The sequence below is a fragment of the Maylandia zebra genome, linkage group LG13 (assembly GCF_041146795.1).
Source record: "Maylandia zebra isolate NMK-2024a linkage group LG13, Mzebra_GT3a, whole genome shotgun sequence".
Classification (NCBI taxonomy): domain Eukaryota; kingdom Metazoa; phylum Chordata; class Actinopteri; order Cichliformes; family Cichlidae; genus Maylandia; species Maylandia zebra.
In genome coordinates, this window is record NC_135179.1 from 26732203 (window position 1) to 26754410 (window position 22208).

Genomic DNA, 22208 nt, shown 5'->3' on the forward strand with positions numbered 1-22208 from the left:
ATGTGCATGGAAAGGTTAAGATTTATCCCTTTTCCTTTATGCTGCTGCGACTCCAGTGAATCTAGAGGCAGCACCCTTCCTTTTGGCACGATATCAGCTCACGGCTCTGTTGGTGATTGATGTCTAACAGCCACAGATTATTATGCTAAACAACTTATGCTAAAAAAAACAGCTGTTAGTTTTGTTAAAGCGAGCCTTTTCAGTTGTAATTACTGTTGTTTTGCATTAATTTTATGACTTTTGAAAGACACTAGAAAGTTGAGGAACATGTTAGGCAATTAACTCCTTGGCTTTCTTGCACAGTTAGATAGCAGGACTCTCTTAACTGCTTAGCTTAGCGTACAAATGCATGAAATTGCAGAGGACAGCGGCACCTTTTAAAGCTCACTATTTAACCCCTAATAATGTGGCTGTCTGCAGCCATGTTTCCAGTATTTATTTCACCTGGTGGTACAATACATATTCAGTGTACAACACGACAGTGGTAATAATCTTGAGAGTGAGACGGCCTCTCTGTATAGCACCCAATTTACTTTGTGTTTAAGACCAACAGGACTACGTAAGACTTCTCATAGCAATCATAACTCTATTTGCTAAAAACCTCCTCCTCCTCCTCCAGCTTAGATTTTCCAGCCTGTGGTCTGAATCTCATCACCGGCTCCTTTTCAAAACAGGCTCACAAACACCATGATTGATTCAGCCACTATCCTCCAGGATCTCTCAATGCTTGCCCAGGCTGCAGATTAATTTCCTTTTCCTCATCTTAATTTTTACTCATCGCCGCTCCATAAAAAGGCTAAATGTCAAGCATGCCTGACTCCTTCTAGTGACACGTCTATTCCAGCAGATAATTACCATAAGGAAATTGATGCTTTAGTGTGCAGAGGGGAATTTAATTTACTCTGACATCCTCGCAGCATAATGCATTCCTAAAGAAAGAGAGTTTTTCACTTTGCAATTGACTTTTTAGATAAATTGGACTATTTAATGTGATTATCGGTCTTGAACGTCTTTGACTTATTAAGGTGTTGAAACCAATTAAGGGTTACATGCTGCTCATGCTTCCAAATGTGAAACAGTGAATACTGCTTAAAGATCCATGAAATAAGAACCGTCCGCAGCCTATTGTATGTTAGTCAGCCGGCTACATTGCCTGATGATGTTTTGAGGCTTGCTAGATAATGATATTAATTACAACAACATGGCTTGCTTCAGATTGTGGATTAACCTGAGAGAGCAAAGGGTTCTGTGCAGTTTGAGTCACACTCCATGCATGTCGCATGTGTCATTTTCGATGCTACAGAGTTATAATAACCTTATAAAACCTTGAAGTTTGAGAGCATTTCCAAACGACCAGTAAGAATTGAACAAGTCAGGCATTAGAGGGAAGATCTGAATATTGATCCCACTTCTGTTGGTACTTCTCTAAAATTTTGGCTGAAGTGAAGCTGCTTTGTCACTGAACGGGACAGCATCTCTTATCACAGGCGATCACAGCCATGAACCAACATCTTCGAGGTCGCCAGTAGCGCTGAGTCACATTTTCTGTCCCAGCCTTCCCTTTGCGCGACTTCTGGAGTTAACCCATCCTGCAGCGTGTTCACACCTTTGCATGTCATGCGTTAAAACGGACCTTACAGAAGAAAAAAAGCAGCACCGACTGTGAGGCTATGAGGAAGTCAGCGAGCATTGCTGCAATCCATATTATGGCCATGAAGACACAGCAGGCCGCATTGCTCCTGCCCAAAGTTCCTCCTTTTGCAACCAACTGAATGCTGTGTTTCTTAGGAGATAAGGGCAGCCTCCCGCAAAAGGTGACTCAGCAATCCAGCCACACGGCCTCTCCTGAGATAAGAGCCCTCTTTGGGGCTTGTGGGACACTGGGAAAAAACAGCCACAAGGAGAAAGAGAAAATAGTGGAGTATAAACTATCACATATTCTGTAAAATGAAGTGCAAACTTGTCCAACCTAATCCGTTAGGTTCATTTATATATGTAAACACAGCTGATCAAGCAGGGGTTCAAACTGAACTACATTACAAGCTCCACCATGAGATACTAGTGACGGGACATATCTCAAATTGAGTTTTAAAGTCGACGGCGGTGTGCAATTCCTGTTTTATTTGGAATTTTCTTCATTTTCAGTCCAAAATGTATATTTATTTGAACAAATTCAGACTCCATTTGTGGGCAGTCCGCTCAGGAGTCACCTATAGGGCTGCTTTAGAAGCTGCCACACAGGTTAGCAATAAAACAAACTGTAGGCCAGAAAGCCTCTTTGAAGTACAGTGTTGTATAATGGTGTGTGCGGCTGTCACCGGGCAGCAGTTGCGTGTGTGTTATCGCCGTACTGTAAGATGTGATAGCTCGACTTTGAGAGCATGTGAGCTGTCGCCGCGTTGGAACTGAGATGATTGACTTTAATGTGAATGCTGGCAGCAGTGGCAGCATCTGAAACTAACACATCTGATACACTTGGAGCCGGTGGCCCAGTGTTGGTTTGTAGATTCCTGCTCATGAAACCAGAGGGAAAACCACATTTCAGTAAATTAATGCATATCTGAATGATGATCTGCTGCAGGACTGAGAGAGGATGCACTTACTGTACACGTATTTTAAAACAGGAAGTAATAAAGGAGGCTAATGTTAAGAGATGCAACTGTTTGCTCAGGCTCAGACGTAATCCTGATTGTGTACGCTTCATTCGTGCTGTGTTAAGGTACAGGACAGGAGGCTATGACGCTAGAGGTAACACAGAGAGGTGGGGGTGGGGGGATGGGGGAAGCAAACTGGATGAAACATTAAATAGAAGAAGAAGAAAAGCTCATTATATGGGAAACACTTGTGTTATTTTCATGGACTGCTTCAGAGTGCCAGAACAGGTGACAGAAGGGGAGCTGTCCAATATGCAAGTGAGGAGTAACCCCCCCTCCCCCTCTCTCCAGCCCACACTACCCCCCCCCCCCCCACCTCCCCCAACCCCAATCAGCTTCTTCGGTGTGAATGAAATAAATAAACAATGAATGGTCCACTCTCCTCGCTCGCCTCATCCCATCTCATGCATGGCTGCCAGTGATGGTCTACTGGGTGTCAGCTTTTATTGGCACGGCACAAAGCAAGTGCCAGGGGTTCGGTGGCCCGACTCCCCACTGCAGACTGTGGATAAAAGCAAGCAAAATGCCTCAGCCGAGCTGAGAGACATAGTCATGTTGGGCTGGAACGAGGAAGTGCAGTGGAGAGGGGAGGGACTCAGGGCGCAGCTCCATGGGGCCGCCGCGGCGCTGCGACCTTCTGCACATGGAGCCGGGGAGAGTTGGAAGAACTTCATACTGCAAACTCAAGGAATAGCAGGTAAAGTGACTTCAACCGCACATTTCAGCTCGGTTCTCACCTCAAAGGCTAGGCCAATACCTCTAAAGTGATTTCGATGGCAGTGAAATGGTTTAGGAGACATTTGCGCCTGACTGGAAAAGACTCTCCTTATAGTTTCGGTGCAGGTGCGCCTCAGCATCAAGGTCCCGTTTGATGCGCGTAATTTTCTACTGCCACAGAGTTTATAACGGATTAAATAACAAGACTGTATTTCAGTAATATATCGGGGAAAATATATTGTTTTTAAAGCGTTGTCTGTGTCTGTAAGCTACGTGCAGCAATTTAAGGGAAGTAGAGGGAAATGTTCCCCATTTTCCTTGCGTCTTTTTTTCTCTCTCTCTCTTTTGGGAAATATGGATAAATTATTTTCCAATTAATTCGACTTCTATAAAAATCCGAATCACATTTTCTTTAAGAATTCATACAGATCGGCTCGGGGCTCGTTATCATTTTAACTCGTTTAACTGTTTTTCCCTCTTCGGCTACGGCACCTGTTGCAACAGATGTGCGCACTCTGTAAACTTTAGGGCCCTTTTTTTTAAAAGTGCCTCAAGTTTATTAAGATATTTAAATTGAACTTTTTTTTCAGGAAATAATTTTCTTTAAATTGTTGAAAGCGCAAAATTGACCGGGGCCTAAACTAATGCGAACATGTTTTTGCTTAAACAGGAAATCAGTACGCACCGACTAAACGCGCTCTCAAGCAGCTCGAGTTTACACACAAATCAGTCGCTCTGAGCATTTCTCGTTCCGTTAATCTTTGTGTCGGCCTGTTCAGAATCGAACCGCAGTCTCGGTTAGCCGGTAAGGCGTCTGTGTGAAGGGAAGAAAACAGGCAGGACTGATTAAACTTTTCACGCTGCTGACGCTCAAAGGTGAAAAAGTTGCTCATCAACGCCCAGGCAGAAAACTGAAAGATTCACCGCCGAAGAGATTGGGGGGGGGGGGGATGATCGGGTTTTTTTTTTTCTTTTTAAACGCGATAAAAAAACAGAAGTCCAAGAAAGCTGAGTTTCCTCAAATATATATATTTAACCCTTCTCTAAATTATTATTCATTAACTATAATTAACCGTGTGTTTAAAAGTGGCGTTTGTGGGACGTAAAATAAGTTGGCATTAATTAAATTTTTTTAAACTTGGAAAGCATCTTTCTCTGATGTGTCCTATTTTTTTTATTAACACATTTCAAGTTTACGGTCAAGCAGAAAAAAATATATTTCTCCGCAAATGTAAAGCAGTTATCTACTTTAACAATAAATGTAAGATAATAAATAAACTACGCGAAAAGTCAAATAAAATAGCAGAAAACTCATTTTTGATTTCTGAACTTGTAAACGGAGCTCAGTACCTGCGCACATAGGGCTTTTTTCATAGCTCAGTTGGAAAGAGAAGTGCTGAAAGTGCTGCAAATCTGTCTGCGGATACATCATCTTTCTTGTCAGTAGAAACAGAAGTAGGAGGGGGTGTGAAAGGGGGAGGGGGGTGGAGGGGTTAGAGGAAGACAGACAGTTATTAAAATGATTGTACTGTCTGAATAGCAGAGTAGTGAAGTGTGTCAGATGCAAATGAAGGAAACTTCTTCTTCAGCGCACCTTTGCTCTCCCACCACCACCACCACCACCCCCCTCCTCCAATGATAGACTCCCAGAACACATCTGCTAACACTATCTGCCCACTTCCACCCATACATTTCATGAATTACTGATGAGCATCTCTGCGTGCACACACGAACAGAGGTGTCCGCGCGCCACGTTGCTTGGCAGTGTGGGATCATCTCTTTTCCTCGTTATTGATAAGAAGGCGCCCACGGCGGTGTTACTTATTGCAAAACTCACAGGACGGATCGTTATTATTTGAGATGTTTTTCGATAATTGTCACTCAGACTGTTCAGTTAAAAGTGGAAAGTCTGAGTGGAGCGTATGAGTAGGAAATCACTCAAAGTGGGGCTCCTGATGTGAGGCGAAGTGTGATGAAGCTGCATTCACATAGCCGTGTCACAGCACTGCTGTTTATCTGCAGATATAGTTTAATTTATTTAAAATATTTAATTGCTGCCAAAACCTATAAGTATAAACTTGTTTTAAAAATACTGGGCCTTCAGTCATATTTATGATGTTTAATCAGTAGAAAGTTCCAAGTGAAACTCTCAAGAAGTGTCACTTTAAAAAAAAATCCTTCATATTTTCAGTTTGTTTTAACTGTGCATTAATCTAAACACACACAGACACGCCACTGTGTCAGCTTTCTCCAGGGTATCCAGACTTTGCTGGTGTGGTCCTCAGTATCTGTTAACGGTTTCGTGTGTTTCTCATCTCCACCCTGCTCCCTGGTGTAGCTTTGCACCTCGCTACCCCCACCCCCAGCGACACACCGCCACAACCATCCACCAAACACACACACACACACACACGCACGCACGCACACGCACGTGCAAACACACAGGAGGAGGACCGAAAATTCTGTCAACCCACAAGCCTCTTCCTGCCTCTCCTCAGTTGACGTACTCCGACCAAAACTGTTCCAGTCCCCCCTTTGCGCTCTGTGTTAGAAGTCTTTTCTCTGACTCCTATTTCACCGCCTGAAAGATTCCACCTGCCCCCAGTTCGTACACTCATACACTTTGACACTCATACGCCAACGCGCGCACACACACACACACACACACACACACACACACACACACACACACACACACACACACACACACACACACAATAATTTCACTCTGATTTGAGAAGGAGAATCATTAATAAGTCTGGATAGTTAGATGGAAATGTTTTAGTCGTGCTCCGGCTTTTATCAAAAAGTTCTACTTTCAGTCTGAGTCTTAACTTGATGATCACCAAATGCCAAAAGTATGTTAAAGTAGAAGCACTAAAAGTAAAAACAGAGCTGTCGGTAAACACAAGGAAAAAGTGCCATGAGTGTTCTGAACAAAAGAAAAAAGAATTTCCTGAATATTCTACATGCACTTTACTTTCCACATGCCTACGCAAGTGGGTTGTGGCTGAATGTAGGAACTCTCTCTCCTTTTTCTAAACTTCTGTCAAAGCCCCCCCGCCAACACATCCGTGTTTCCCCTCTCACCATCTGCCCAGAAAAAAAGGGCACATGAGAATACACCTCCCTCTGCCCCCGACCTGCAAACTCCAGATGCTGAGGAACGGCGCTGCCGAGTCGTCGCTCGGCGCAGTAACACGCAACACCACCGTGTTATGCTGAACAAATCATCTGCACCAGTGACCTATGCCCCCCCCCCGCGCCACCCTTTCTCCCTCCTCTCGCACTTGCATCCTGAGTGTCTTGCAGGCCTTTGAGCTCCTGACTTGACTCCGCAGAATCTTGTGCGTTGCGACAGAGCGGCCCCGTTGCTTCCCACTATTTGTTCCAAATGTGTGGAGCCATCTGTCAGTAAAACAGGAAGGGCTAGGTTCCCCTTCTCCCCTGGGTTTGTTTCGCTATTTTCGGGAGCTTCACTTCTCCCTGTGTGGCTGCTTGGACTGGGCAGCGGCCCCACCAAGGGCTTCTTGAAGTGGCGGAGCTGGGGCTGAGGCTGTCGGGCCCATCTGCTGCAGGCTTGAGGGCCATCCATTATTAATGGGGCCACGAGCATTGGTGACTCCTCAGATATGCAGCCCTGGCCGGAGGAGCGCTTCTGGACTCAATTGCCTCTTCTTGCTAAAAAAAAAGGTGGGGGGGAGTGTAAAAATAAATAAATAAAGAGAAGTTCTCGGTCCTTCTGCCTGCTTTTCTGTCTCTTTTCTTTTTCTGCACCTTCCTCTGACTTTTTGCCCTTTCACAGACATCTACTTCTCTCCATGCACGTCTCGCAGCCTTTCTCTCATCTCCTTCTTCTTCTCTCTCTTTTCCCTCCCTCTCTTTGTTTCTGATTGTGGCTTGCGTGTGTCTGCACTCAGGCCGCGGGCTCAGCGATGCATGCTCAGTAAATTAGAGAGAACACGAACGCCGATCAGCTGGGCACGGCAAACACCCGCATCCCCGGTGACCTGGGGCCAGTTAATTTTCTGCTTAATTTTGCGGCAGTCAGTTTGCATTTTGGGATGATTATGTGGCAGGAAATTAACAATAAATAACAAATGTGGTCTGAAAGCCTATTCCCGGCAACCCCTCGCTACCGTCAGGGCCCCCATCAGCCGGGGCCCGAGCTGCTCTCCGTGCTCCGTCTTTCTGTCAGACTTGTAATGAAAATGTCTGTAATTCTTTGTAATGTAATGTGAGGGAGAGTGGTGTATCTGCGGCTGTGACAAGAGCGATCTCAGTGAGGTTATGGAGTCACGCCGAGAAGTACACCCTTTTACTCCACTCTAGATTTTTATAACGTTGTTTCCTGCGCCTGCACTTGATTAAACTTACACGCACCTACATCTCTATCTTTCTCCCATTAGAGTACTTGCACCGCATGGAGACAGAGGAGGCCCAGGAAATAGCCCAGATGCCAGGTAAAAGCTCGCCTACTGCATGATTGAGCTGTAGAATGCACAAAGTAGATACAATAGGCCCACAAACAGGCTCTTACAGGACGGAGAGGTAATTTTGCTACCCCTGAATGAGTCATGTCGCGGGGGTTGCGTAGTGAGTGATGGGTGTTTGCTGGTGTGTGTCTCTACCCCAGACAGGGACAGTCCCCCTGCCAATGAAGCGTCCGAGGAGGCAGAAGAGCCCATGGCTGTCCCTGAAGACCTGTCAGCCGGCTCCACCCAGCAGCAGAACAACCGAGGGGACAAAGGTAACTCAAGCGCAGCCTGACCGTCACCGCTGCTTCTGTGAATTAAAATGAAAGTAAAAAAATCAGTGTGTGATAGCAAAATTATGTTGATGTATTGAATATATCCCATGAAGCGGCAATCAAAAACAAGCCTAAACGACTGCAGTGCCCTTCCCAGCAGTAGTCAGACGTATCATTCCCAAAGCATCCAAATCAGAGTAAAGCGATAAGTGAAAGTAATGTAAGGATCAAAAGTGTGACATATATGTTAAAAAAAGCATAAAATTAATCAAATGAACATCCAGTGGGAGATATTTGCTGTTCCAAATCCCTTGGAAAAATTAATTTAAAGCTGCAAAGAGACACATTTAGGTCATTGGCAGGAAAGGTAAAAAAAAATCCCTTTGATCCATGGCACGTCATTAATAAGCTGAATCTTAAGGAATAGCTAATGTGGCCTTGATTTGAGTTTGCAAACAGCAAGCCAGGGAATCTCATGGTGAAAATCAGGATGGAGAATGCAAGGGGGAATCACATCAGTGACATATGTTTATCTCAAGTCTCCTAACATGGGCGGTTTGTGAAACAGGAAATGTTTACTGGTCATTAAAGGCTGATCGGTTTTATATGACAGCAAGATAACCGGACATAGCATTCACCTTTCATAGGACAAACAGCATAGTTGTTTTGTGTGTATTGTGCCTTTTTAATGTCCAAAACATACTTTCACCTATTGAATGAATCACTTGAAATCTTCACATATCACATATAGGAGTTAGAATGCAAAAAAAAAAAAAAGACAAAATGGAATGGCTCAAAATTGACCATCTTATCAGTATTTTTCCACTTACATCCAGATAACGGCAAAGATTAGCAGCGCACAGTCAAAAATAAGATGTGAGAGGAAACTGAAATAGGATGTGTAAGAGTTTCCTAAGAAGAACTTGCCATCAGGCAGTTTCAACACTCCTGGAGATAAAGAGTTCAGGAACGGGGCCAAGCTCGGAGAGCGCATCACCGCACCACATAGGTCGCACACCTGCTTACTCACAAAGGCTCTCTCTTTCCTACTTTTGAGCTGTCAGGTGCTGAACCCGACACAGGCAGGAATCTGTGAGTCTAAACAATCAACACGTGTTCAGCCGAGTAACGGAGGATGTGTGTGGAACCACGTTTTACATCACACATGCACGTCTTAGTCAACCGAAAAAAATGGGAAATGGTCGTCGTGAGCATTATCTAAATGTTTGACTTTCATTGGCAGCCTGTAAAGAAGGGAAAGAAGGTGCAGCTGGGTGTATGACTTTATGTTCTGCGTGCGAGTTTCTTTTCAATCCTTTTGCACGAGTGTGTGTCTATATAAGGGACAGAAAGAAAGAAGGGAAGTGCAAGTATCTGGTACATCTATGCATCACTGCCTCAGTGATAAGAGCCCAAATGAGTTATAATTATCGCCCAGGATCATGTGCTGCTCAGTTCTCTTTAGTGAAAAAAGAGGGGACTATATGTGGGACATGGGACCTCAAAGTATCGAAAGCTTAAAACCTCGAAACCCAGGTTATTTCCTGTTGCAAGTGAGTCTTTATAGCCTGGGAACGTCATTGTTGGCGCACATTCGCTGTGGTACAAGCTACACATGTATGACTACACGCACGAGGGAGGTTAATATGTGACGCCTATTTAACCATTTCGTGAAAGAAACGTTTTTACCGCCTTGTGTTTCTTACACCGAACATAAGCCCAGAGACTCTGTTAAAGTCACAAGACTGTAAGATGACCTTCACAACATCCCAGTGAAATGATTTCGCTTTCATTTTCAGTGATTCAGATAGGTCCTCGGCTATGTCAGAGACATGAGACTGAGAAGGAGACTGAGCGGTTTAGTTCCCGAAAGCATGGAGGCGAGTTGAAAAAAAACCCCAAAAAACGAAAAAAAACGAAAAGACGTGTGAGGGCAAAAAGCAGGCTGTTTTTGGTGTTCCTGCAAGTTGTGTTCAGTGTGTTGCTGGCGTGGTTTAACACTTGTGGTTCCACTACTTTGCACACAGGGTTATTTTCAGGCAGTGAGAGCAGCACAACTCAGTAACAGGAACCTCCAGTGGCTCCTTGTGTTTCCACGCTGCAGAGCACAGTGCTGTGTTGCTTCCTACCCGCTATGCATCCTTGTCAATGCAGCTAGTTTATTTTTTCTTTTTATGCCTTTCTAAAGCTCTAGCATTTTACTTGTTAATTATTTTTCCAGTCACTGCTCCAGGGCGTGCTGTTTCTTTACCTGTAGTGTGAGGAGTAGATCCGTATCAGGTTATAACCATTTTATTGAGACCTGTTTTGTTTGTCTACTGTGATCTGACACTTGCTTCCCAAAATGAGTAAATCAGGATGTGTGATGTTCATGACAAACAAGATGTAAAGCAAAAGCTTTCTTCCTATTCCCAATTTAGTCACAACTTCCCCATATCCATGAGAAGTGGGTGTCAGCCCAGTGTTCATGGTTCCCTTCTGCTCCAGCTAGTTGATAATCTCAAAGCTTCACTGGTGTATTAGATGATAATAGATAAACACATTTTTTTCCACCCGCTCTGTATCAACCATTTCCTGAAATTGTACACCTGCCTCACTGTGAAAAGGCGTTATTCTTGGATCAGTTCTGTATTTTTTGGGGGGGTAGAGAATTCTTTCAAAAGCTAATGTGCACGTAATTTATGTACTTTTTACAATGTCTATCGACATTTAAAAACAGTGTAATTATCCTACGCTGTGGCAGTTGAAGGTTTTGCGGCTAAAACCATAAATTAAATTAGCAGGATTGAAGTGGTATAGCCACTTATGGAGTTTTGCTTTCGAGTTCTGTGATATGCAAATGCAAATTCATAACTAAAAAAAAAATCCCTACAGCTAAGCTACACTAACACATAGTCATGTAAATGTTTTGTTTCAATGAGAAAAAAACCCTCAGTGGTTAAAGTGAGAACCTCATAGATGTACACTTTGCAATAAATGAAACGTAAAATCTTCAAAAAAGATGACTATGGCTTCATAGCTTGTGATTTCTGTTTGTATCTGTAAAGACAGTTAGCAACAACATTCCATAAATCGGTGACGAGTTAACTTTACCAGGGGAACTGCTGGATTGCTGCATTTGCATTCATGAAATTCAAACATTTTTCCAGTAGCAGAAGCAGATTATTTTTATTTTTATCTCACTGATTTTTTAAATTTAATTAATTGTATCACATTGTATAACCTAAACATGACTTGCTGAGAGTGTACATAAATTGGAACTGCTACACAGTTAGCTGTCACAGAAAGGTTAGCTTAAAAAGTAACAGAATCATTATTAGGAACGCCATAACCAACAGATAAACCAAAATTTGTGGTAGTGGTTAATTGTTCAATTAGTTACCTAAATGTAATAGATAAATTATAGAACTACATAGTGTTATCCAAAAGTAACAGATAAATGATCAAAAGTGCTAGCTAAAATTAAGGGACAAATGATTATAGTTAAAAGTAGCCAGAAGGAGACCTTAAAGCTAATGCTAAATATAATGGTTAACAGTTTGATGGATAAAAACAAGGGAGAAATGTCTTATATAATTTTGATAAAAACCCACAAATAAATGGTTCTAATAGATCAAGTTTGAGCAGGCTAATGGCTAAATGCCTAGCTAATAGCTAGTGGATAGCAGCAATGTTAAGCTACTTAAACAAGGACAGTTGTTATTTTAACTGATATAATGTGAAACAGCTGATTCTTGAAAATTCAGAAAGATAGCAACAAGTAACAGATAAATGGTTGACATATTTGACTGAAGCTAATTTAAGTCACTGATCAAACTGAGGGTGAAACAGATTTTATAGTTTTTCTTCAATGTCTGTAAATAGTCGTTAAAATAAGTCGTAAACGTCTGTAAAAACAGAGAGCTCCTAACTGAAACTAAACACAATAACAGAACAATCCCCACTTACATGCCATGCTCATCTGTGGTGCATTGTAAGGACATTTTGAATGCTGTGTAGCCCCTAATTCCTACTTGGTTATGTAACATAAATGATGGCCAGTTTAGCATTCTAACCACACTTTTGTTTTTTATAGACAGCAAAACGGTTTCTTTCCTTTCTTTGCATGTTGGTGTGTCTTTTATCTTATCTCCCCAGCAAAATACAAGTCTGTCCAATAAACCCAGCAGTTTAACAGATGAGATTACTTCTCATGTGACATAAAATAAATAAATAAATAAACACATTGTTTTCAAAAGTGTGGGTATGGACTGTCAGATTATGAGAAAAGGGATGATCACCAACATCTCGTGATCCTACTCAGTTCTCATGTTTCACTCTTCCCTCTGTGGAAAATGTACATTAGGGGATTTATGCCCCCTCAGTGACTCTCGGTGAAAACAACACTCCTGCATTAGAAAAAAAAAACTGTTTCAGTTACAGGCTGTTTTACAATTCCTTTCCCATGCTTCCCTTTCTGTCACTTCTCCATAATTCTTGGTATTTCAGTTAGACAGGCCCTCTTTGTGAAGCTTCCCCTTTTCCATGGATTCCTATATTTCATGATTTCCACTTCTTCCTCTTCAGTTGTACAAACAGAGGTAGAGGCATGGGGAAATCAGGCTGTCACTGTGACATGCAAACCACAGGTTGGTAGCTGCGGGACTTACATGATCTGTCAGTTCTCTTAAATATTTCTTAAGTCCATTGGTGGGAAAATGAAGCGGCTGAGAGTTAATCGCACAGGGCACTTCTATTTTCCTTGGAACACTGGACATCAAATACACGCTACAGTGTGTATTGGTTTTTTTAAAGCTTTTCTACAGATAAGATAAGAGCAGGCGCTGATCGCTCGGGTATAATTTTCTTTCGGCACTTTAAAAAGCTAGAAATGTACAAAATGACACGAAGACCTTTGCAAATGAATACGAGTGTGAAGAGGCCACATGGCTGTATATCTGTGTTGTTCGCTCGGTTGCTATGATAGATACCGCGCGTGTCCCTAGTTTTGCACTGCTTCCTGTGTCTCTGTTTCCTGTTTATCTTGCTGTCATTTGCTTCACCAAAGTGTGATGGTGTGAGATGATCGGCACGTTTCTTCATCTCCTCACTGACATCCTCAAAGAGTAGACATGCTGTCCACCTGTGTGCCCTTATGAAGAGCTTTGCCTTTTAATGTGAATTCAGAAAAAAAATGTCTGAAATAGGAGGGAAAGTTTCTGAAGGGCTGATGCAGCATCCCTCTTCACAAGAAAACGTGCACTAAAGGAAGTTGCTATTACAAAGCTGTTGGTGCCCTAGTTAGGGCAGTTGCAGTTTCTGTGTTACAGCTTACGGTGCTTATTCCAACAGGAGTAAACACAGAATGTGCAGAGCTCCACTGAAAAAAATATCTCTATATATATGAATAAATTCAAATAAAGCCAGGTATATTTTGTCACAAATTAAAAAATCAGTAAAGTTCAGTTTAATAGCTGGAAATCCCAGTATGAGTTCAGCATCATGGTTTTTTATACAAAAAGCAAAAAACAAAAAAAGTAGGAATATTAAAACACAGTGTTGGGATAAACATCTCTCTAACTTCTCATGCCACAGTATCAATATCACACTGATAAATTGCCCATCTTTAGTATTTAACATCATGCAAGAAACAAAAATGCTCGTATTCTAAACCGTGGCCCCCCCTTGCCCTCTTTTCCAGCCTGTAACATTAAAGTTGAGGCTCGCAGTGATGAGGAGAATGGGCTGGCCTGTGACATGAACGGTGTGGAGGAGGAGGAGTGCGCGGAAGACTTGCGCGTGATCGATGCCTCCGGGGCCAAGGTGAACGGCTCACAGCCGAGCCCCGAAGCCAAGGCCTTCTCCTCGGCCGGCGGTATCCGGCTGCCCAACGGGAAGCTCAAGTGCGATATCTGTGGGATAGTTTGCATTGGCCCCAATGTGTTGATGGTGCACAAGCGAAGCCACACTGGTAAGCCACGCCGTCTGCAACACTTCTTGCCCTTCCTTTGCACCCATGTTCACTGTTAGTATAAAGGAGATGGATATAGGGGTAGAGAGGTGTGCGCTGTGGCTCCTCCGCCTGTTTAGCCAAACATAAATTCTTTTCAGAAACACAAGCAATGTCACCATGCACACATACACACTCTCTGAGAGTAAATTCTTTTGCAGTCCTCCTCACACTCACTTGTAGCATGCTTGCATCTGGCTGTGTGCGTGCAGAGCCTAATATCGTGCATGAAATAGACTTCAAGATGTAGCATTAGCATTCGTGATTGTTTATCTAACAGTCTCTGAATTGCCACGTGACAAGCAACTGATCAGGTTATTGTGTGATAAAGTAGCAGAGACAAACTTGGTCCAAAGAAAACATACCCTCAGTTGAGAAACAGGATATCTGCAGCAATTAAATGGGATCTCTGCAAAGTGACAATTATCTGGCTATTAAAAGTTTTTCAGAATTCAAAATTGATATTCTATTGTAATGGAGCCAAACCAGTGGTGGGGAACATTTGTGAAAAAGGCACTTAACTGTCAGGCTTTAGAAACTAATGAAACTCAAAATGGAAGAAAGGAACAGTAGACTAATGTAAATGCAAAAGAAAGTACAATAAAAGATATAATGAAGTGCCTCCTATTTAAATAGAAAATATTCTGTGGTGAGTCTTTGCTCCTGAAATGCATTTTTAATGAATTTCCTTTTTTATATATTTTTGCTGCTTCACTGGTGACTCTTATTTTACGGGGGGGGGGGGGCTTTGAAAAAAAAAGAAAGCCATATTAAAACGTTCTCACAGAATGCCACAACACTCGGAGAGGATGGATATTGGTTTATTCCAGAAGCGCTGATCAGGAAGACTGGCTCTCAACACAAAGTGTTTCCTTCGCTTTATTCAAATGAGGCTGAATTTGCATTGTGATGTGCCGCTCTTATTTTAGAGACGAAGAAGAGGAAAAAATGAGATTTTCAGATCAAATTGACCTAGGCAATGGTGCATTACGGAGCTGGCAGGCTGAGTCTGAAAGGCTCTTGTTCGATCAGAGCGCCAGAAGTCTGTGGGGCAGGGGGAGCATGGAGAGATGGAGTGTCACTCTGCTGTGAAACCCTCCCCACAGGCTGCTGGATCGCTCTCCGCCCCGGAGACGCTGCATCATCCGGCTTGTAGTGCGGTGACCTCCCGCGTCCCCGCAGCTTTTCCATCCGCACAGAAAAGACAAAGACTTTTATCGCTGTCAGTGGAGGGAGGGAACAAACACAGTCAGATTAGTGCACTCAAGGAAAAGCTTAAAAATGAAACAAACTGTCTGATCCGATCCATAAAATCCGAAAATTAGAAGCCAATAAAACATACAAGTTATTCTGTCCCACCCCCCTGCCCTTTCTTTCCTTGTGTTTACATCTTTGCAGTAACGTGTGTCTGCTCTGTCTGTTCTCGTCCTCAGGAGAACGTCCATTCCAGTGCACCCAGTGCGGCGCCTCCTTCACCCAGAAGGGCAACCTGCTGCGTCACATCAAGCTCCACTCAGGGGAGAAGCCCTTCAAGTGTCACCTGTGCAGCTACGCCTGTCGCAGGAGGGACGCCCTCACCGGCCACCTACGCACACACTCGGGTGAGCAAGGTCACCCCCGCTGAAAACTTCTGCACTTTTATGTTGGACGATTTTTACAAAAGGCACAGCAACTTCTGCAGCACATGCAGCATGAGCTCGGGACTATGTAAAGGGAAGTTGACAGGGTGTAGATATGGTGTCACTTTTTTTTTTCAAATGCTTTGCAGAAGTACGTGTTAGTGTAATTTGGGTGTAAACAGAATTCTCCTTCTGAAGGGTTTGTCAGAAAAATGGAGGGATAACAATCACGATTGTGTCATTTTACAACGTAAATGTAACAGCACCTACAAAAAAATAAGTGAGAAAGATTAAAGCATCTGATATATGTTGGTTATTGAGCTGAATTGTAATCATATAAATTCAGCCTGGAGAGCTTTCAAACTGGAGACAACTGGACTTATAATATTAAAGACATAGAATACTGTTATCATAGTAATGTAACTCCTAATATGTAAAAGGAATGTATTTAAATATAAATATATGTTAAAAAAAAAAGGCTTATTATTTTCCTTAAAAAACCAAAAACGCTAGTCACTTATTTTTAGCATGCAAAAATAAAAAGTGCATGCATTAAACTAATTTCAGCTGTTTTTATGAGCATTCACAAAACAAGTATGAATGGGTGGATGAGGGTCCTTAGGGACTAGTAAAGCGCTATACAAGTACAGGCCATTTACCATTTACAGGCCATTTGAGTTTGTTTTGTTTGTCTGTCCAGGTATGGGCAGAAAAATCCTCCCCTTCCTCAGATTTTTTCATATTTTGGATTTAATTTTCAGCACTTTTTAATTTAGGTTTATGGCTTTTTTTTCTCTGTATTTAAAAATATAGCAAAAATCATCAGTATTTGTCAGCATATATTTTCTTAGTGAAAAATAAAAAATGTTGCTCTCCATCATAAGGTTTCAGTTTGCACTGTGTTCACTCTACACTAAGTTGCTACCTGAGTTACCCATAAATACAGAGGACATGAGCTCAGCACTATCTGCAGCAGCAGAGCTTATGGCATCCTAAGACATAAACTTCTACTTGTGAGTTCTTCCACAGGGCCTCCCAGAAATTGTTTTGGTTTTTGTTTGTCATTTACATTTTTGTAGGTGGTGCTCTTTTCTTCCCCCTTTACCACTGGTTGTGCCAGATCCCTAATCAGCCCTTATCTTGTTCTTAATCTGCTCAAAATGCATTCGTTACATCAATTCCTTCCTGTGTTCTTTCAAGAAGGAACCAAATGGCCATTTAACTTACTTTAGTGTTAATTATTTATAAAAAAAGTTTTGCACTGCTCTGCTTTCACTGATGTAATTTTTTTTTTGCAGTTGGAAAACCCCACAAGTGTGCTTACTGTGGGCGGAGCTATAAGCAGCGCAGCTCTCTAGAAGAGCACAAAGAGAGGTGTCACAACTACCTCCAGTGTATGGGACTGCAAAACACCATCTACACAGGTTGGTGCCTCACGAGGCGTGCGCTTTAACTTTCACCCAGATCTAATGACCTACTTTATCCTAAGCACGGGATGCAGGAAACTGTGCACAGAACAGCAGCCTATCACAGTCACTGTCTTTGTTGCTAAAAAACAAGACAGGCTACATTTCCATTTAAATATAGGCTCGTGTAGGTATCCGAGCTAATTAAGTCAGTTTCTTTTTCTATATAAATTTAGACACTTCATACTTAGTGTTCTGTACAGCTCTACATTAAAACCTGAAAACAGATCATTATGAGCAAATGTTATATTCGTAAACCAAGTGCTTCACGTGTGTCAGAATAGTCCGCTCTGTGCTCTGTGAGAAAACCACCATCAGGCTTGTGCCAGCAGGACAAACTCCAGTTACTTTGACGCTAAAATCTACTTCTCTGTCTTGCTTTCCAGTAGTAAAGGAAGAAAGCAACCAGAATGAGCAGAGGGAAGACTTGAGCCAGATGGGATCTGACAGAGCCTTGGTGCTAGACAGACTAGCTAATAATGTAGCTAAACGTAAGAGCACTATGCCACAGAAGTTTGTGGGTAAGGGCTGAAATCTGCTTCTTTTGTGTCAATACAATTTCGCTGTTTTTTGCTGAAAGAAAAAAAAAGTGTAACTGTGACTGTTTGTGTTCATTGGGGTTGCATTTTTCTCTGCAAGCCTGGTTCTATGCAGTGCAGCCTAATCACAGACTGCACCTTTTATTTGCTTAATCGTCACTGGAAAAGACTACATTGAAATATTACCTTGATTCTGCATAGACATGTTACATTTAAGCGATTCATATCCACACAAAAAGCAAAAAACAATCAAAAGAGGGAGAATAATAGAACATCAAGAGGTAGACTGAAGTGACTCATTTTAAGACTCAGTGGCTCAGTGTCAAGATGGTGAGATGATAGGATGCAGGTGAAAGTGTGTCAGCGTAGTACGAACCTCACCCTGCCCTTCTGTCTCTCCTTCTCTTCAGGTGACAAACGTCTGTCGGACCTCTCTTATGACGGAGGAGCAAGCGAGCTGATCCAGCCCCACGTCATCGACCAGGCCATCAACAGCGCCATCAGCTACCTAGGCGCCGAGTCGCTCCGGCCTCTGGTCCAGACCTCCTCTTCCGATGTGGGCCTCGGCTCCATCTACCCCCTCCACAAGCCGGCGACGGAGGCCCACGCGGGGACGGGCTTGTCAGCCAAAGACAGTGCGGCCGAGAACCTGCTGCTGCTCTCCAACTCCAAGTCTGCCTCCAGCGAGAAGGACGGCTCGCCCAGCCACAGCGGCCAGGATTCCACGGACACCGAGAGCAACAACGAGGATCGCCCGACCGGAGCAGCCCCCGGCCTCATCTACCTGACCAACCACATCACCCAGGGGGTTAGGAACGGCGTGCTTCCCCTGGTGAAGGAGGAACAACAGAGGCAGTTCGACACCATCCGGGCCATGGAGATGGCCTCCGAGGGCTTCAAAGTAGTGACAGCGGACGGGGAGCAGGTGAGGGCGTACAGGTGCGAACACTGCCGCGTCCTCTTCCTGGACCACGTCATGTACACCATTCACATGGGCTGCCACGGCTTCAGAGACCCCTTCGAGTGCAACCTCTGCGGTCACCGGAGTCAAGATCGATACGAGTTCTCCTCTCACATAACACGAGGAGAGCATCGCTACTGAGCCACATCGACCAGAGAACACACATACACACTTTCACAGGATAGAACAGACACACACACAGACAGACAGACACACAGGCAAGCACATGCAATAAATTAATATAAATACATCATGTAAAATACATTGTTAATGTCTGTGTGTTTTTTATAAGGTATGCATGTTTGTTGACACACAAATAAATATACAACTATTAAAAACATTGATCTTCATCTCTGATACGAACTATTCTGTTTTTTTAGGGTTTTTTTTTTTAAAGAAAACAAAGTAAAGAAGTACTGTTCTTCATTCCTCACAGGAATGAAGAACAGTACTTCATAAATACACATCACCTGTGTATGTAAATATATATAAAAAAAAAGGTCTTATTTTTCCTCCTTTTTTTCAAGATTTAAAGTAATAGGATTTACATCCTTTTTGCTTTGACACCTTTCTGTGTTGAATAACAGAAAAAATGTCAATTCCTTCTGCGGCTGTTTCCAGTGCAGGCAAACCCAGTGTAACATAAATACAATCAGTAACGTAACAATCAGTGTAGATAGACCCACAGCTCCCCTGTAAGGTTTTAACCTGCTCTTGTGTTTGTAATAACCTTCACGTTATTTATACATTTACATGCCTGTCTGTTTTTTGTATTTATTACAGTGATCGATGTTTGTTTCTTAGAGTAGTCAAAGCTGCATTTTTTTTTCTTTTTCAGTTCGGCTGTACTAAATGTGTATGATGTTATCTGATCCATGACTGCTGCTGGAAGCTATTTTTAGTGTTATCAGAGGGAAATGTTTTCCTGGACTTTTCTGTTTTATACCTGATGGCTAAGAATTGTTTGACCCGTGAGACGAAAACGAAGTTGACCTCAGTTGAAGGGAGCTTAATGCTTGCAAAAATATCAATAAAGGATATTTTATATATGCAAATAGTGTGGGAAGAGTGTTTCTGTTTTTTTTTTCTGTTTTTAAAGATGGCTGTAGAAGTAAGGAGAAAGCAGACCTCCTGGATATCCGTGTGCCAAAGGAAATGTGAAAATCTACAAATTGGGGTCGGGCTCGGCAAAATTAACTCGGGAGTTAACGGAAAGTTTCCCTCAGATTCGTTCCCACATTTCGCTCTCTTCACACGCTCCTCAAAGTCTGTGAAATAATTACGTTTACATGTCATTCATGCTGCCAGCTCTAGCTGTCAAAGAAAAGGGTAGCAAACAGTGAATGACTGGCATTTGTGCAAAGAAACAAACACAAAAAAAGCAGACGGTGAGAAAATTAAGAGGGAGTGAAGAGTAAACAAACACAACCACACTGTAGACTTGTTTTTCAGGGGAAAAAGGCAAATACTAACTCAATTAAAATTTAATTTTGCCACATTAGATAATAAATCACCAAAGGGACAATATGAGACTGAAATATTGGAAGGTACATACTCCACACACACACATACAAAAGCATGTCGACGTGTGCCGTGCGTCCAAGACCTGAAGAGTCTGGATGGTCCTCTGAGCGGCAGAGAGCTGGGACAGGGAGGATCAGCCACCGGAGCAGAAGGCAGGGGCCAGGGCTCTGAGGGCCAGGTCTGTCTGGAGATGCTCATTCGGGCCGGCAGAGGAGCTCAGCAGCGCCGCGCACTGAGACAGCCTTGTCCAGATGGCTGCTGTGTGATTTAGCTGAAACGGGAAGCAGCTGTGGCCAGCGCTGAGCCCCCCTACGCTTGACTAGGACCCAACAGGGGAGGGAGGGCATTTGCATGAGAGGGATAATCTGGCCAACCAACTCTGGCCCTGCCAGAATCCCAGATCTCACTTCCCCTTTCAGCCCTGGACAGAAATACTCCTTCAAGAAGCAGACTAAACCAGAGTGGTGGCTTTAACATGTTCCAACAAGAAGTTTGAAATTACTATTTTTCACACTTTTGCCGGGCTGCGGTTCATTAGTGGAAGACCATAATAGAACATTTACTGCAAACTTCGCAAATGGGAGCGCTGTGTTTACCGGTGTTTCTCAACATGTGCAGATTACATTTGATTGCCTGTCTTGGCATTTCGTCACATGGATTTCACTACTTAGGAATGCAGTTTGATCATGTAAAGATATGTCTCACTAAATGAGCAACGGGGACATTAAGTGCATGTTTGCATGTTCTGCAGAAAGAGAATACTCAGCAGCAGAAATTAACTCATATTATAAAACATATTATGTTCTTTTACTCTCACATGTATCTACCTTTCAGACTGAGAATTTTATATTGAATTGTTACAATGTAAACAGTGCTGCAAGCTGGACAATAAGCAAAAAAAGTGTGGTTAGAGAAATCATCATAATTAAACAGACAGATTCATATATAGCTAATTAGTGCTAACTAACAGACTACTAAAATTCTACCGTTTCACTCAGCACAAACTTGTTAGATAGTCTGTCTCACACAGCACGCCATAGTATTACTCAGATAACCTATTAAAATACTGTAAAAGGCCCAGCAGACCCAGATCATCTCTGGCTGCTTGCATCAATACACCTGTCAATGAATATGACCTCAACCGAAGTCAGACAATCCAGGTGAATTAATTATTTTTTTAAAAGTTCACCCAGCTCACTGTTACGAGCAGTAAGACTACCCATAGAGGCCAGACTGCTTTATTAGCAGGCTGTAAATATGTTATTTAACATTGTAAAGTTGGACATTATAACACGGGAGTCTTTGTGAACTGATGCTTTTGGAGCCAGCCTCAAGTGGCCATTAGTGGAACTGCAGTTTTTGCGGGACTCGATTTTTCCACTCTGGAGACTGCACTGTGGTAAAACAGAGTAAAGAAACCCCCTTTTTCAGTAATAGCCAGCAAACACAGTCTAATTTCATGGTTGGTGGCACAGAATGTTTTTCTTTAAATAAAATATTTGTGACATACAACAGCATGATGTACTCTTTCCTATTAGCCAATCTGAAGGCAGTATGGAATTACCGGACCCTGCATCAAACAATGCAGACGGTAACTGCACAATATGGATACATTGCAGAAAGAAATGTTGACTAAAACCATTGTATGCTTTCACAAGAACTCTAAATAAATATAGTAATAAATTTACCTGTAATGTTTCTATATTACAAATGACATGAGATTTGATTTTAAATACTGGAATTTTATTCCTATAACTTATTACATTTAAACTTCTACTTGAGCACAGCTTGTGTAGTTCTTCCACAACTGCATATACGTGAACACAGGGAAAAAAGCAATACCAAGTGCTTATACTTATTTCTACCTCAGCTTGAATCCGTATTAAGGATAAAATGATTCAGTAAAATGACCTTATTTTCTTCTCTGTAAATGTACTGTGTGATGTGTTTGTTTGTGACTACACTGCCCCAGATGTGTCCACTTGCTTC

At 42.6% G+C, this 22208-nt stretch overlaps 1 protein-coding gene and 1 long non-coding RNA gene across 6 annotated transcripts in view; one reads left to right on the forward strand and one right to left on the reverse strand.

Moving 5' to 3' along the window:
- The window catches only part of LOC143421820 (uncharacterized), a 65571-nt gene extending 53379 nt beyond the window's left edge, over positions 1 to 12192 (reverse strand). The window contains exons 1-2 of the long non-coding RNA XR_013101419.1: positions 12070 to 12192; positions 8003 to 8156 (exon numbers count right to left, since the gene is read on the reverse strand). This is a non-coding gene — a long non-coding RNA (uncharacterized LOC143421820). The remainder of the gene's footprint in view (positions 1 to 8002; positions 8157 to 12069) is intronic.
- Positions 3046 to 19750, forward strand: ikzf1 (IKAROS family zinc finger 1 (Ikaros)). 5 transcript variants are annotated; one of them, XM_004554515.2, is made up of 8 exons: positions 3046 to 3351; positions 7781 to 7834; positions 8008 to 8121; positions 13802 to 14071; positions 15544 to 15711; positions 17028 to 17153; positions 17582 to 17716; positions 18145 to 19750. In XM_004554515.2, the coding sequence occupies exons 1-8, from the start codon at positions 3063 to 3065 to the stop codon at positions 18834 to 18836; spliced, it is 1848 nt and encodes a 615-aa protein (XP_004554572.1). In that variant the 5' UTR covers positions 3046 to 3062; the 3' UTR covers positions 18837 to 19750. The 5 variants fall into 5 exon arrangements, with proteins under 5 accessions (XP_004554572.1, XP_004554573.1, XP_004554575.1 ...); XM_004554516.2 differs by having other exon boundaries at positions 17585 to 17716; XM_004554518.2 differs by lacking the exon at positions 17582 to 17716.
- The last annotated feature ends 2458 nt before the right edge of the window (positions 19751 to 22208 follow it).

Bases quoted from the DNA above. Each gene is read 5' to 3' on its own strand.
- ikzf1 (XM_004554515.2), top strand. From the start codon at position 3,063: ATGGCTGCCAGTGATGGTCTACTGGGTGTCAGCTTTTATTGGCACGGC. The intron at 3,352-7,780 runs GTAAAGTGACTT...TTCTCCCATTAG, and splicing joins GCAAACTCAAGGAATAGCAG to AGTACTTGCACCGCATGGAG. The intron at 15,712-17,027 runs GTGAGCAAGGTC...TTTTTTTTGCAG, and splicing joins CCACCTACGCACACACTCGG to TTGGAAAACCCCACAAGTGT.